This window comes from Oncorhynchus clarkii, chromosome 6 (genome assembly GCF_045791955.1).
Source record: "Oncorhynchus clarkii lewisi isolate Uvic-CL-2024 chromosome 6, UVic_Ocla_1.0, whole genome shotgun sequence".
Lineage (NCBI taxonomy): Eukaryota > Metazoa > Chordata > Actinopteri > Salmoniformes > Salmonidae > Oncorhynchus > Oncorhynchus clarkii.
In genome coordinates, this window is record NC_092152.1 from 78,052,095 (window position 1) to 78,067,078 (window position 14,984).

Below are 14,984 nucleotides of genomic sequence, written 5' to 3' on the forward strand. Positions count from 1 at the left end.
CAGATCAGATGAAGTAGGGATGAAAAGGGATTTCTTTTCTCCTGCGTGAATTTGACCAGTTTCCTGTCCTGCCTGCTAAGCTTTAAAAAAGTGATAATGTATGGGGTAAAAAGTAAATTATTTTCTATAGGAATGTAGTGAAGTAAAAGAATTCAAAAATAGAAATAGTAAAGTGAAGTACAGATACCCCAAATAAACATTTTAAGTAAACATAATTTAAAGTACTACTTAAGTACTTTACACCACTGCTGGCACTGCCAGTTTGTCACTGTGTAATAGCAGTAGGATGTTGATTTGTGTATAGAGCAGATATATCCCTCTCTGATCATTCAGAACCTGCTGGGATAGAGAGAGAAAGGAGAAAAAGAGCGAAAGATTGTTAGATGAGGATCTGGACAGGAAGCCTGCAGTAGATTGGTGCTCTGATCTCAGGCGGTATGAGATTGTATCTGTCCGTGGTGCACGCACTACTGTCACCTGGTAGGCCAGTCTGCGATGCAGCTGGAGTGTGTGGATGGTACCTGGTAAAGTGCAGTGTGTGTGTGTGTGTGCCCTGCTCCCCTATAACCTTCCCAACACACACGCTATACCAACGGATTGATTTCATTTATTTGATCATTTAAAAATACAAGTACAACTGCAGAGATCTATATTGAGTAGAATATAACTTCTAGAATATAAATCTAAATGCTAGTCTAAATAATATTCCTGTCTGTATCATGAAAGAAAAACATAGGAATCATAACATAACAGTATAAACCAGACAGGATGAGAGTATTTTCCTTCAATCAGACCGTTGAAATTACTCTAGGGGCTCCCTGGTGTCGCAGCGGTCTAAGGCACCGCATCTCAGTGCAAGAGGCGTCACTACAGATTCCAGGCTGTATCACAGTCGGCCGTGATTGGGAGTCCCATAGGGCGGCGCACAATTGGTCCAGCATCGTCCAGGTTTAGCCGTCATTGTCAATAAGAATTGGTTCTTAACTGACGTGCCTTGCTTTATTTAACTAATCCTAGTCTCCATGTTCACATTCCTAGTTTCAATGTGAACAATCATTAATAGAATCAGGTCAGTACTCAGGATCTTATAAAACACTGTCCTCCCCCTCTCTCCTTTCCACCTCTTGCTCTCCTAGGCCCCCCCTGGGAGCACGTTTTGATGTTTGCATTAGCACTACACAGCTGATTCAAATAACCAACTCATCAACAAGCTTTGATTATTTGAATCAGCTGTGTAGTGCTAGTGTTACGTCCCTGAAAAAGGGGAGAAATAATCACGAGAGTGATACGGTCTTATTATTCCTCAATAATAACTTTTAGTGCAAAAAGAAAAGACCGCGATTTTCCCGGGAACTTGGGTGGAGACCAGAGCAATCGATTTTAGGCTCATAGATTAAGAGCATTTAGTAGATCACAGATTAACATTTTTACCCTTCCGTTAGGCACCACAAAATAAAGTAATCAATATAACGTTTACACATTCCTCTCACAATTCGTACCCTTTGTACGCTTGACAGAGTTGAACTTTAACACAATTATATGAATTATCAATCTCTATCAACTAATACTGAATGCATGATCATTTTAACCTTAGATGTTTTAAGATCCTCACATACTATGAACTTACTAATACTTTTGAATGTATAACAGGCTATGAGTATTTCCTTTAACCTGTCACACTAGGGCAACAAAAAACGTTCACTCAGGGGTGTCCCCAGAATTTAGAAATTAACATAATCTACTGAGGTATTGATCAAATCTAATGGATGGACCATCAGAGTGTAGTTGACTTCCGATGAGATCTGTAACGTCGTTCTGTGTGTGAAGCACAGCTGTGACGTCACTATCTGACAGGGTAACTTCAAGCTGTGTGTGTGTGTGTGTGTGTGTGACTTACAGCGCCGCCCCGTGGTTCCCGTCACCGTCACATCAGGAACGTTCCGCTTGATGGCAGATGCTAGGTCCTGATAGACTCGTACCCTCATATACTACTGCAGACCACAACACAAACACACCGTAAACACACACACAGGCTGCACATGGCATGTCATATCTATAACTTTACACTGGACAATAGAAATGGAGAGGGTAGTTAAAATGTTGGTAAATGTTAGACTGATGATGTAAATAATGAGTTTCTCTAACTGGAAAATCATGTCAATGTTTTGCCTTTGTCTGCAAACTCTCTCTTTAAATCAATAACCTGAGCCAATAGGAAGTCTATTGGTTCCACACCAACACATTCAGACAGTTTGTTCACTGACTCACTGTTGTTTTCTTTAGTATAACAACAGATCTCCTAACATTGTAGAGGAGACATTAACAGATGTAGTACAACGTTAAACAATAACCACCCAATATTCTATGTGGACTTCCACAGACATGATTCTTCTCTTTGTGTGTGTGTGTGTGTGTGTGTGTGTGTGTGTGTGTGTGTGTGTGTGTGTGTGTGTGTGTGTGTGTGAGAGAGAGAGAGAGAGAGAGAGAGAGAGAGAGAACAATGCGAAAGAGATGTGAGAGCAGGTGGTCACTGTCACAGATAAGCTGTGTGACTCTCCCTCTATCCACCTGTTACCTGAAGGACATGGTTAGATGGGGGCCAGAGAGATAGAGGGGTAGAAAGGGTCAGATTCTAGAATATTCTCCAATATGCTGGAGGACATCACAGAACAGATGTATTACAGTTTAAAGTGCATTTGACAGAGGCTAATAGAGTGGATATAATGAATAATCAATCACCTCTAAGTTACATGGAATCCAGTTTTGGTAAAAATGTAGTAAAACTCCAGATGGCAGAGTGGTAATTCCCTTTCCCACATATTAACTGCATTAAATTCCCCTCTTGGCTGAAGTGTGATCTCTATCACAAGTTTGATAATAAACTGTCATCTTTATACAGCCATATAAAAACTAATACTAAAGACTTTGTACCTCTACAATTATATAACACACAGAGGAATAACGTTTTTGGGGATAGAATCCAGTCTCGGCCTACACACAAAATCAGATAAGATCAAATAAAATCCCTTGACCGCTATAAAGGCCGTGGCAGTATATCTATTGCATCATCACACCCGGTAAGAAAGAAAGTGAAAGAGGCAAAGTGAAGATAGGAAAGATTGCCTGGCACAACATCCAATAATAACACAACAACACCAGTAAATGTCCAACAGCATTATTGCAAATGTCCAACAGCATTATTGTAAATGTCCAACAGCATTATTGTAAATGTCCAACAGCCTTATTGTAAATGTCCAACAGCATTATTGTAAATGTCCAACAGCACCCTCCCAACACACAAACTCAATACTAATTGATTCCTAGAATTTATTTGATCATTTAAAAATACACGTACAACCTATACAACTGCAGAGGTCTACATTGAGTACAATATTTTTAGAATGTAAAACTAAATGCTAGTCAGTCTATAATATCTTGGTCTGTATAAGGAATGAAAAACAGACAAGGAATAACATAAGACATGACAGTATAACACGGAGACACAGGATGAGAGTATTTCCCTCAGATCACAGAGTTGAAATGACTGTAGACTTCATGTTCACATCCCTAGTTTCATTGTGAACAATCATTAATAGAATCAGATCAGGACCCAAAACACTCTCCTTCTCTCAATAACCACTCATCTATTGGAGAAAACACTTATTATTCTTCTTCTTCACTTTCTCGACCTTTCCTCCACGGCTCACCATCGCCACCATCTGGTCAGACAGTAGAGCACATGTTACAGAGAGAGCATGTAGGAGATAAATCAAATGAAGGTATATTTGTCATATTATATGCACAGGATACACGTGGTGTATACTATACAGTACAATGAAATGCTTAAAGAAATAGTATGACTTGACTGGGATTGGATCCCATTTATCCATGCTCCCTAATTTAACACTTCTGAACTACTGTTCAGGTTCAGATACTGTGGCTTTACCTCAGACGATACATGAAGATACATTGTGAGTATGGTGTTACCTGGTGTTCAGAACAGGAGTAACACCCACCTCCTTGGTGTCTGGGAATCCTCCTGCCTCCAGTTTAGAGTAGGCCAGTTTACCATTCACTGTTACCTCGAAACTGGCTGTGGGACAAACCATGATCAGTTAGAATATAACATAATAATCTACTGAGGTATTGATCAAATCTAATGGATGGACCATTAGAGTGTAGTTGACATCCGATGAGATCTGTAACGTCGTTCTGTGTGTAAAGCACAGCTGTGAGGTCACTATCTGACAGGGTAACTTCAAGCTGTGTGTGTGTGTGTGACTTACAGCGCCGCCCTGTGGTTCCCGTCACCGTCACATCAGGAACGTTCCGCTTGATTGCAGATGCTAGGTCCTGATAGCGAGACTCGTACCCTCATCCACTACTGCAGACCACAACACACACACACCGTAAACACACACACAGACTGCACATGGCATGTCAAATCTATAACTTTACACTGGACAATAGAAATGGAGAGGGTAGTTAAAATGTTGGTAAATGTTAGACTGATGATGTAAATAATGAGTTTCTCTAACTGGAAAATCATGTCAATGTTTTGTTTTTGTCTGCAAATTAAATCAATAACCTGAGCCAATACCAACACATTCAGACAGTTTGTTCACTGTCTCACTGTTGTTTTCTTTAGTATAACAACAGATCTCCTAACATTGTAGAGTAGACATTAACAGATCTCCTAACATTGTAGAGTAGACATTAACAGATCTCCTAACATTGTAGAGGAGACATTAACAGATGTAGTACAACGTTAAACAATAACTTACCAATATTCTATGTGGACTTCCACAGACATGATTCTTCTCTCTTGGTAGTTTCTCCTCTCTGGGACGTGTTTTTGCAATGGGAAAGAGACAAAGTGAGAGCAGGTGAGCACTGTTACGAACAATGTGAGTAAACGGCAGATTCACTGGCCCCCATATAACCACGCCCTTCAGGTAACAAGTAGACTGGTTTATCAAGCCTAGACAGGAAGTGGTTAAAATAATCTGCTATTCGACCAACAGACTTTCAATATACTGTACTCTGCTCTCTCTATTGGCCGAAGATCAAAAAGCATTTTGTCATTTTCACAGAAATTTGCGAACTACAAATTCATAAGACATAAAAACAGAGCATGCTTTTGCGGCAGTCGATAGCGCGCCGGACCTCGGGCTAGAAGGTCGAGGGTTCAAGGCCTGCTCCCTGCTGTTTCATTACAATACTCTTATTTTACACAATGTTGCTTTCCACTGGACTTTGTATGTGACAACACCAAGAAGAGTTTCATCACTGTTGATCGATGTTCCCAAACTGCTAAAGATGTAGGTGGAGATGAGGTTTGTGAAAAGGATGAAATATACAGAGTTCCCATCCAGACCTAACTGTAGGGTAAAGGTGTCGGGTTACAGACGAGTAACTGATGAATAACTGTTGGCTACTGGGTTCTTTATCAGCTGGCTCATCAACAGGTGTGTGTGAGAGTGTTTCTCTCTGTGGGCCTGTCTGCCAGCAGCTGCAGTCTTACTGAAGAATGTGGGGACCTCATCCCCACCAGACAGTATCAGCATCATACTGTACAAGGAATGGGACATAACTGTCATTTTATTAGTTTAAAATGTTATACAGTAGAACATGTATAGAGTAATAGACCCTTACACGCCCCTGAATAAAACAGCATCTGCTTCTGCTCAGTAGCAGATATAAGTATCTATAAGATACACTAGATTGGTATTTGCGTGATGACAAAGAAATAACAATAATAGTACCAGCATTGTAACATTTAAAAACTATCAGAAATAATCAGTGGACACATTTCAGAAGAGTTCAACACAATTAGTACATAGATGTACTGTAAAAGTTGCATTGCAATCTGCCCATATTTTACAAGATTTTCAAATTCATGTGTCTTCTCATTAAATATGAACCACTAATTCCATAATAATACATGTATTTTACATTTATAAAAAAAAGTATCAGGTGACATTCTGTATAAAGTGTTGCAAATTGTATCTCAGCAGGTTGACCCTTACAGTCCTGCACTACAGACAGACAATGCACTTTAGTTTATACAAGGCAACTTTTCATAGTTCAGAATAAGTACTGGTCTCTTTATGCAATGATATTGTACCTGTTGATAGCCATTTATATATATATATACACACACACACACACACACAACATATAAACTTGTAGTAAAAAACATATTTAAAAAGTTTTGTTCCCCATTTACACATTTTTTGAATAATCATGTTGGTTGCTGATTGGCATTGGTTGGACAGATACAAAAGTAACACAGTTCTGCATGCATACATGGGTCTCCATGGAAACACAGACATGGCTCTTCCAGTTGATTGGATGAGATGGGTCATGGCTAGACCCACCTTATCCAGCTTTTGTCAAATTAATGTAAAAAGTATATATTTTTTGTTGCTAACCCTAAATCTTTTCCTAACATTAACATAATGCAGCAGGTTAGGAGAATTAAGTCCTCCCAACCTGCTACCAAAAGTCAAATCTGATGCTAATTTGACAAAAGCTGGATCCCTTCTAGCCATGAGGTGTGCACACTAGTTTTTCCTTTGTCCTCTCTGGCATTGGCCAATAGAATAACAGCACCGGCCTCTTCTCTCTGGCTGTGTCCTATAGGATCAGAGCATGAGCCTCATTGAATGGCGGGTCCCGCTTCCGGGGTCGTGTGATTCGTCCTGAGGCAGCATCAGTTTGTCCGGCGTGTACTCGTTCCGCTTCAGATCTTAACAGACACAGGAAGAGGAGAGAGATGAGGCAGACAGCCAGGCATCCATCTACTACATAAAGCTGAAATAACAATGTCACTACTACATTGTCCTAGAGCCTTATATTAGCAAAATATAAGCTCACCTCGTCTCCATAGTAAATGGACACACTCGGATGCAAACGGTAAACAAACAGAGAGAGAATTCCCTACCGGGTAGTTTGAGTTTCCTGCAGCAAGAGTTGCAGTGGTGTTTGGCCCGGAAGTTTCTGATGGCGTCGTCTCCCAGGTTGGCAGGACCAAATATCATGTCATATGACCTACAGATTAGTCAAGAGAACATGATTAATTATGTGATCATTCTAAAGGTCCAAATATTGTGTTGTATGATCTATGGATTAAAATAGAATGTGAGTGTTGTAAAATCTTTTATAACAAAGTGAAACATGATTTTTGAATGTGAGAACAGAAAACAGGTTTACACACCCCTTCTCTCCACTCTTTATGACAGACGGATCAGTCAGAATCTCCCCCACTCCTAAAAACACAAATATAGCAGTTACTAATGGGAGGGACTTGTATTTACAGGATTTTTACCAGCCCAGCACAACTCTCCCCTGGTGTTCTCGTATGTCCAGTCACTGAAGGGTCAGGGGTTAAAAGTTAGGGGTTGGAGGTCAGAAGTTAGGGGTCAGTATTACCTTGCAGGTCCAGCACTAACAGCTCTCCCTGAGTGTACTCATATGTCCAGTCACTGAAGTGTAGGGTTGCATATTTTGGGGAATTTCAGGTGGAAACTTTCCGTGGGAATTAATGGGAATATATGCAAATTAATAACATTTAAATGTAGATGTTTTTGCATTGGATATATTTACCATATCATATGGAGACACAAACATTTTACATTGACATAATTGCAAATGATTAAATGCTTCCAATAGAAAAAAAAACCAAAACAATTTAGTTACGAATTGAACTTTAATGAAATTAGTTGACTCTTCACATGGGATGATTTCACTGAACAACAAAAAGGTTTTCAACATACATCTGTAAAATGATAGTCTAGAAACTAAAGCTTTGGTTGTCTTCCTCTCAGGCTTCCATGTCTTCTCCCTGGACCTCCTCAATGTCCACCTCTTGAACATCAGACTCTGAGGCCTCATCTTCACTGTCACTTTCCAACCTTGTTGAGGATGGCTCGTTATCAGGATCAAAAAGCCTCAAATTTGCCCCATATGGACACTCATTTTTCAACCCTTGTATTGGTCAGCCTTGGTGCTTGCGTGCTTTGGTATGCGTGTTCCCAAACAAGGACCAGTTGCGCTCTGAGGCGGCTGCTGTTGGTGGGATTTGGAGGATAATGGAGGCAACGGGAAAGAGGCTCAGATCCACAAAGTCCACAAAGATCCACCAGGTGGCTGATGAGATATGTTGGCACAACGGCCATATTGCATCTCCATCCCAAAGTCCCTTCCACCAGGTGGCTGATGAGATATGTTGGCACGACGGCCATATTGCATCTCCATCCCAAAGTCCTTGCTTGTCAGTGTACTTCGCCAGACTGCCAAGAAACTTGCCCTCATCCAGGCCAAGGTGGTGAAACACAGTAGTGATGACACCATAGGCCTTGTTGATCTCTGCACCAGACAGGATGCTCTTGCCAGCATACTTGGGGTCCAACATGTATGGTGCGGCGTGTATGGGCTTCAGGCAGAAGTCTTCATGCTTTTTGATGTACTTCAGAACTGCATTTTTTTCTGCTTGGAGCAACAGTGAAATGGGCAGGGCAGTACGGATTTCTCCTCTTACATCTGCAAGCAGAGTCATCAGACAGGATGGCATTGTCTCCCTCAATCCGTGCAATGGCTACTGCTATAGGTTTCAGGAGTTTCAGGCTGCTTACCACTCTCTCCCAAAATACATCACCCAGGAAGATGCTCTTGATGGGGCTGTCTATATCGACAGACTGTGATATGGCCATTTCTTGGAGAGACTCTTTCCCCTCCAGGAGACTGTCAAACATGACAACACCACCCCAACAGGTGTTGCTGGGCAGCTTCAATGTGGTGCTCTTATTCTTCTCACTTTGCTTGGTGAGGTAGATTGCTGCTATAACTTGATGACCCTTCACATACCTAACCATTTCCTTGGCTTTCTTGTCGAGTGTATGCATTGTTTTCAGTGCCATGATGTCCATGAGGAGCAGATTCAGCCAATGGGTGTGACGTGAGGGTAGGACTCCTCCACTTTAGACCAAGCAGCCTTCATGCTAGCAGCATTGTCGGTCACCAGTGCAAATACCTTCTGTGGTCCAAGGTCATTGATGACTGCCTTTAGCTCATCTTCAATGTAGAGACCGGTGTGTATGTTGTCCCTTGTGTCTGTGCTCTTGTAGAATACTGGTTGAGGGGTGGAGATGTTAATTATTCCTTGCCCACAAACATTCGACCACCCATCAGAGATGATTGCAATACAGTCTGCTTTCTCTATGATTTGCTTGACCTCTGTTGAACTCTGCATCCAGCAAATGAGTAGATAAAGCATGTCTGGCTGGAGGGGTGTATGCTGAGTAAAGAACATTCAGAAATATCTTCCAATACACATTGCCTGTGAGCATCAGAGGTGAACCAGTTGCCTACACAGCTCGAGCAAGTCATTCATCAGCATTTCTCTGACTACGTTCCTCCATTGAGTCAAAAAAACGTCTGATTCCAGGAGGACCATGAGCTGTTGCTATCGATAAGGTGTCTGATTCATCGTTTTCACCTTGAATAGAAGTAGAGGGACTTTTGTCAGAGGTTGCTTGTTGTGAGTGCTGAGGGAACTTTATGCACTTGGCCAGATGATTCTGCATCTTTGTTGCATTCTTCACATATGATTTGGCACAGTATTTGCAAATGTACACAGATTTTCCTACTACATTAGCTGCAGTGTAATGTCTCCACACATCAGATAGATGTGGCATTTTCCTGTAAAGATTAGAAAAAATGAGTAAAAAAATAACAAATACAATTCCATGTACAGATAAATAGTTAAGCAGTTAGATTAAACAACTCCTTTGTAAGACAAATGTTTTAAAAGGAAACATGTATGGAAACAGGTGAATTAACACTCCTCAGTTAACAGGCACAAGCAAGCTAAAACCCACATGGTAGCAAAATTAACTAGCAGAAATTGTTAACAAGTTAGAAATGATTTAAACACACTTTGCTGTAGGCTACTATTTACTAGTTAACAAAAAATCACGTATGTCATAAAATATATTCACCCCACCCAGTATTGTAATCAAAACTTACCAGTAAGCATGTAGTCCTTGGCTCAGACAGTGTAGTAGTGTGGGCTCAATAGCATCTCATTAGTGTGCAAGATGAGAATCAGCTGTACATGTGATGGAAGAATGCACTGTGCATGCAGAGGGTTGCAATTCCATTGAATTGGGGATATGTTAAACAAAATATGTCACAATACCTAGAATTGCCTTATGTGTATCCCACAAAAAGGTTCACTGTTATAAGCTAACTTTTTTTGATGAATTTAAGCAAAATACCCGGGCTTAACTTCCCATGGAAAATTACCGAAATAATTCTAGAAATTTACTGGAAAGTTTCAGACCCTTTGCAACCCTACTGAAGGATCAGGGGTTAAAGGTTAAGGGTTGAATGTCAGTATTACCTTGTAGGTCCAGCACTAACAGCTCTCCCCGGGTGTACTCATATGTCCAGTGGCTGAAGGCCAGCATGGTCTCCTCCAGAAGGTTGGTTGGGACAATCTCGTCCCCGTTGTTATTGTTAAACTTCCTGAACTCTCCAGTAATACACTCCTCTATAGCAAACCATTGGCCTGCTGAGTGACAGTACAACAGAAACACCTCCAGAAACCTACAGAGAGAGAGGTAGGCACTGTGTCTTCTGAAATTCTTGTTACAAATGTCAAAAGACATACATTTTTAAATGGATAGCAGCTGAAAACAAGCAGCTAAATGAGAAGTGTGGCTCTGGTGTGTTAGTTTACCTGGGAGAGTAAGGGATTGTCTTGGGCCTCATTTGGTTGAAGGCAAATGTCAGTTTCTGAGCAGCTCTCTGCTGTTGAATTTCCTGTCAAGAGAGATGATACCAGTGTATGAGGTATTTCCACATTGAATAACCTTGAATAAAGCAGAGGAAGGAAGGATAGAGAAGGAAGGAAGGATGAATAGAATGGAGGAAGAGGGTGGTGGAAATGATCATATATTAAAAAGGAAAACTAAACATAGTTGTCCTGCTATGGTGTGTCATTATGAAGAGTGTGTGTACACAGAGGTGAAGCCAATGACGTACAGTTTATACAGTGCATTCAGAAATGATTCAGACCCCTTGACTTTTTCCACATCGTTACGTTACAGCCTTATTCTAAAATGGATTCAATTGTCCCCCCCCCCCCTCCCCTCATCAAATCTACACACAATATTCCATTATGACAAAGCAAAAAAAGTGTTTTTAGAAGTGTTTGCAAATGTATTAAAATTCTAAACTGAAATATAACATTTACATAAGTATTCAGACCCTTTACTCAGCACTTTGTTGAAGCACCTTTGGCAGCGATTACAGCCTCGAGTCTTCTTGGGTATGACACTACAATCTTGGCACACCTGTATTTGGGGAGTTTCTCCCATTCTTCTCGGCAGATCCTCTCAAGCTCTGTCAGGTTAGACAGGGAGCGTCACTGCACAGCTATTTTCAGGTCTTTCCAGAGATGTTCGATCAGATTAAAGTCCGGGCTCTGGCTGGGCCACTTAAGGACATTCAGAGACTTATCCCAAAGTCACTCCTGCGTTGTCTTGGCTGTGTGCTTAGGGTCGTTGTCCTGTTGGAAGGTGAACCTTCGCCACAGACTTTGTTCCTGAGCGCTCTGGAGCAGGTTTTCATCAAGGATCTCTTTGCACTTTGCTCCATTCATCTTTCCCTCGATCCTGACTAGTCTCCCAGTCCCTGCCGCAGAAAAACATCCCCACGGCATGATGCTGCCACCACCATGCTTCACCGTAGGGATGGTGCCAGGTTTCCTCCAGACGTGAAGCTTGGCATTTAGGCCAGAGTTCAATATTGGTTTCATCAGACCAGATCATTTTGTTTCTCATGGTCAGAGTCCTTTAGGTGCCTTTTGGCAAACTCCAAGCGGGCTGTCATGTGCCTCTTACTGAGGAGTGGCTTCCGTCTGGCTACTCTACCATAAAGACCTGATTGGTGGAGCGCTGCAGAGATGTTTGTCCTTATGGAAGGTTCTCCCATCTCCACAGAGGAACTCTAGAACTCTGTCAGAGTGACCATCAAGTTCTTGGTCACCTCCCTGACCAAGGCCCTTCTCCCCCGATTGCTCAGTTTGGCCACTGTGTTCTTGTGGACCTTCAATGCTGCAGGAATGTTTTGGTACCCTTCCACAGATCTGTGCATCGACACAATCCTGTCTCGGAGCTCTACTGACAATTCCTTCGACCTTATGGTTTGGTTTTTGTTCTGACATGCACTGTCAACTGTGGGACCTTACATAGACAGGTGTGTGCCTTTCTAAATCATGTCCAATCAATTGAATTTACCACAGGTGGACGCCAATAAAGTTGTAGAAGCATCAAGGATGATCAATGGAAACAGGATGTACCTGAGCTCAATTTCGAGCCTCATAGCAAAGGGTCTGAATACTTATGTAAATAAGGTGTCTGTTTTACATTTTTAATACATTTCGCAAAAAATTCTAAAAAACTGTTTTCGATATGTCATTATGGGGTATTGTGTAGAGATTGATGAGGAAAAATAATAATTGTATCAATTTGAAAATAAAGTTGTAAAAGTCAAGGGGTCTGAATACTTCCGAATGCACTGTATACCCTGGAAAGTTGACAATATGTCTTGGCCAATAAGAGCCTTTGAAGCCACCAGGACGCCATATTCATACTCCTCCTTTCAGGGCTTTAAGTAATGGGAATGAATCAGGGAACAAACACACAGAGTGTACTAAACATGGCTATTTCCATGACATAGACTGACCAGGTGAAAGCTATGATCTGTTATTGATGTAACCTTTTAAATCCACTTCAATCAGTGTAGACGAAGGGGAGGAGACATGTTAAAACAGGATTTTTAAGCCTTGAGACATGGACTGTGTATGTGTGCCATTCAGAGGGTGAGTGGGCAAGACAAAATATTTAAGTGGGGGGGAGACTCAATATTAGGAAGGTGTTCTTAATGTTTTGTACCCTGAGTGTTTAATAAATAAATAAATAAATCAATCAATCAATCAATAAATAAAATATATATATATATACACACACACACACACACACACTGTATATACACAGTTGTGGCCAAAAGTTGAGAATGACACAAATGTTAATTTTCAAAGTCTGCTGCCTCAGTTTGTATGATGGCAATTTGCATTTTCTCCAGAATGTTATGAAGAGCGATCAGATGAATTGCAAATAATTGCAAGTCCCACTTTGCCATGCAAATGAACTGAATCCCCCAAAAACATTTCCACTGCATTTCAGCTCTGCCACAAAAGGACCAGCTGACACAATGTCAGTGATTCTCTCGTTAACACAGGTGTGAGTGTTGATGAAGACAAGGCTGGAGATCACTCTGTCATGCTGATTGAGTTCGAATAACAGACTGGAAGCTTCAAAAGGAGGGTGGTGCTTGGAATCATTGTTCTTCCTCTGTCAACCATGGTTACCTGCAAGGAAACACGTGCCGTCATCATTGCTTTGCACAAAAAGGGCTTCACAGGCAAGGATATTGCTGCCACTAAGATTGCACCTAAATCAACCATTTATCGGATCATCAAGATTTTTATTTTGATTCAGCTGCGGGATCAGGGCACCACCAGTACAGAGCTTGCTCAGGAATGGCAGCAGGCCATTGAGTGCAGTGAGTACATCTGCACACTCAGTGAGGTGAAGACTTTTGGAGGATGGCCTGGAGTCAAGAAGGGCAGCAAAGAAGCCATCCGGAAAAAAGCTTGCCCGGAGAAGACAAGGTGAGCGCTACCATCAGTCCTGTGTCATGCCAACAGTAAAGCTTCCTGAGACCATTCATGTGTGGGGTTGCTTCTCAGCCAAGGGAGTGGGCTCACTCACAATTTTGCCGAAGAACACAGCCATGAATAAAGAAGCAACTTCTCCCAACCATCCAGGAACAGTTTGGTGACGAACAATGCCTTTTCCAGCATGATGGAGTACCTTGCCATAAGGCAAAAGTGATAACTAAGTGTCTCGGGGAACAAAACATCGATATTTTGGGTCCATGGCCAGGAAACTCCCCAGACCTTAATCCCATTGAACTTGTGGTCAATCCTCAAGAGGTGGGTGGACAAACAAAAACCCACAAATTCTGACAAACTCCAAGCATTGATTATGAAAGAATGGGCAGCCATCAGTCAGGATGTGGCCCATAAGTTAATTGACAGGATGCCATGGTGGATTGCAGAGGTCTTGAAAAAGAAGGGTCAACACTGCAAATATTGACTCTTTGCATCAACTTCATGTAATTGTCAATAAAAGCCTTTGACACTTATGAAATGCTGGTAATTATACTTCAGTATTCCATAGTAACATCTGACAAAAATATCTGAAGACACTGAAGCAGCAAACTTTGTGAAAATTAATATTTGTGTCATTCTCAACTTTTGGCCACGACTGTGTGTGTATATATATATATCATTGGGTGAAGCGCAGTGTGTGTGAGTGTGTGTTCTCCTCTACCCTGAGACAGAGCAGCAGTACAGTGTCCTCCTTGTAGATGCTCTGCCAGGTCTGGACCACCTCTGGTAGGAAGGACTTAACGATATACAGGTGACCTGGCTTCAGAATGTCATACTCCGACCACGTACACAGCACCTAGAGTACAATACAATAGTTATAGTTTATTGTCCTCCCGATAAATACATTATTGTACAACAATGCAACAACAACAAAAGCAACAAACCAATACTTTTTAATGTTCAGTTCCATCTCTGTTACATGTAGTGAAGACACTAGACAGTAGTGACCACACACACACACCAACTGTACCTTGAGTGCACGTCGCAGCCCCCCTCCCATCTCCTCCTTACTGAGGAACTCTATCTTGGCACAGAGACCTTTGTGAGCCCAGGAGGACATGCTGTTGTTTATGGTGTTGGGAGAACTCTCCTCCAGACGATACACTGTTACTGGCTCACCTACAGGGAGCAGCACCCACAGACAGAGAGAGAGTGTGGGTGTGTATTAAATACATAATTG

At 41.6% G+C, this 14,984-nt stretch overlaps 1 protein-coding gene and 1 long non-coding RNA gene across 2 annotated transcripts in view; both read right to left on the reverse strand.

The window, feature by feature from the left end:
* Positions 1 to 3,703: 3,703 nt before the first annotated feature.
* Positions 3,704 to 4,858, reverse strand: LOC139412243 (uncharacterized). The gene is made up of 4 exons (XR_011634676.1): positions 4,785 to 4,858; positions 4,287 to 4,384; positions 4,017 to 4,093; positions 3,704 to 3,719 (listed from the first exon to the last, which is right to left on the reverse strand). It is a non-coding gene; the product is annotated as an uncharacterized lncRNA (long non-coding RNA).
* Positions 4,859 to 5,574: 716 nt separating this feature from the next.
* The window catches only part of LOC139411640 (transient receptor potential cation channel subfamily M member 7-like), an 81,150-nt gene continuing 71,740 nt past the window's right edge, over positions 5,575 to 14,984 (reverse strand). Inside the window, exons 36-42 of the mRNA XM_071158237.1 lie at positions 14,775 to 14,923; positions 14,466 to 14,600; positions 10,745 to 10,827; positions 10,406 to 10,611; positions 7,220 to 7,271; positions 6,947 to 7,053; positions 5,575 to 6,751 (exon numbers count right to left, since the gene is read on the reverse strand). Of these exons, the coding sequence (XP_071014338.1) occupies positions 6,648 to 6,751; positions 6,947 to 7,053; positions 7,220 to 7,271; positions 10,406 to 10,611; positions 10,745 to 10,827; positions 14,466 to 14,600; positions 14,775 to 14,923 (836 nt within the window). The 3' untranslated portion in view covers positions 5,575 to 6,647. The remainder of the gene's footprint in view (positions 6,752 to 6,946; positions 7,054 to 7,219; positions 7,272 to 10,405; positions 10,612 to 10,744; positions 10,828 to 14,465; positions 14,601 to 14,774; positions 14,924 to 14,984) is intronic.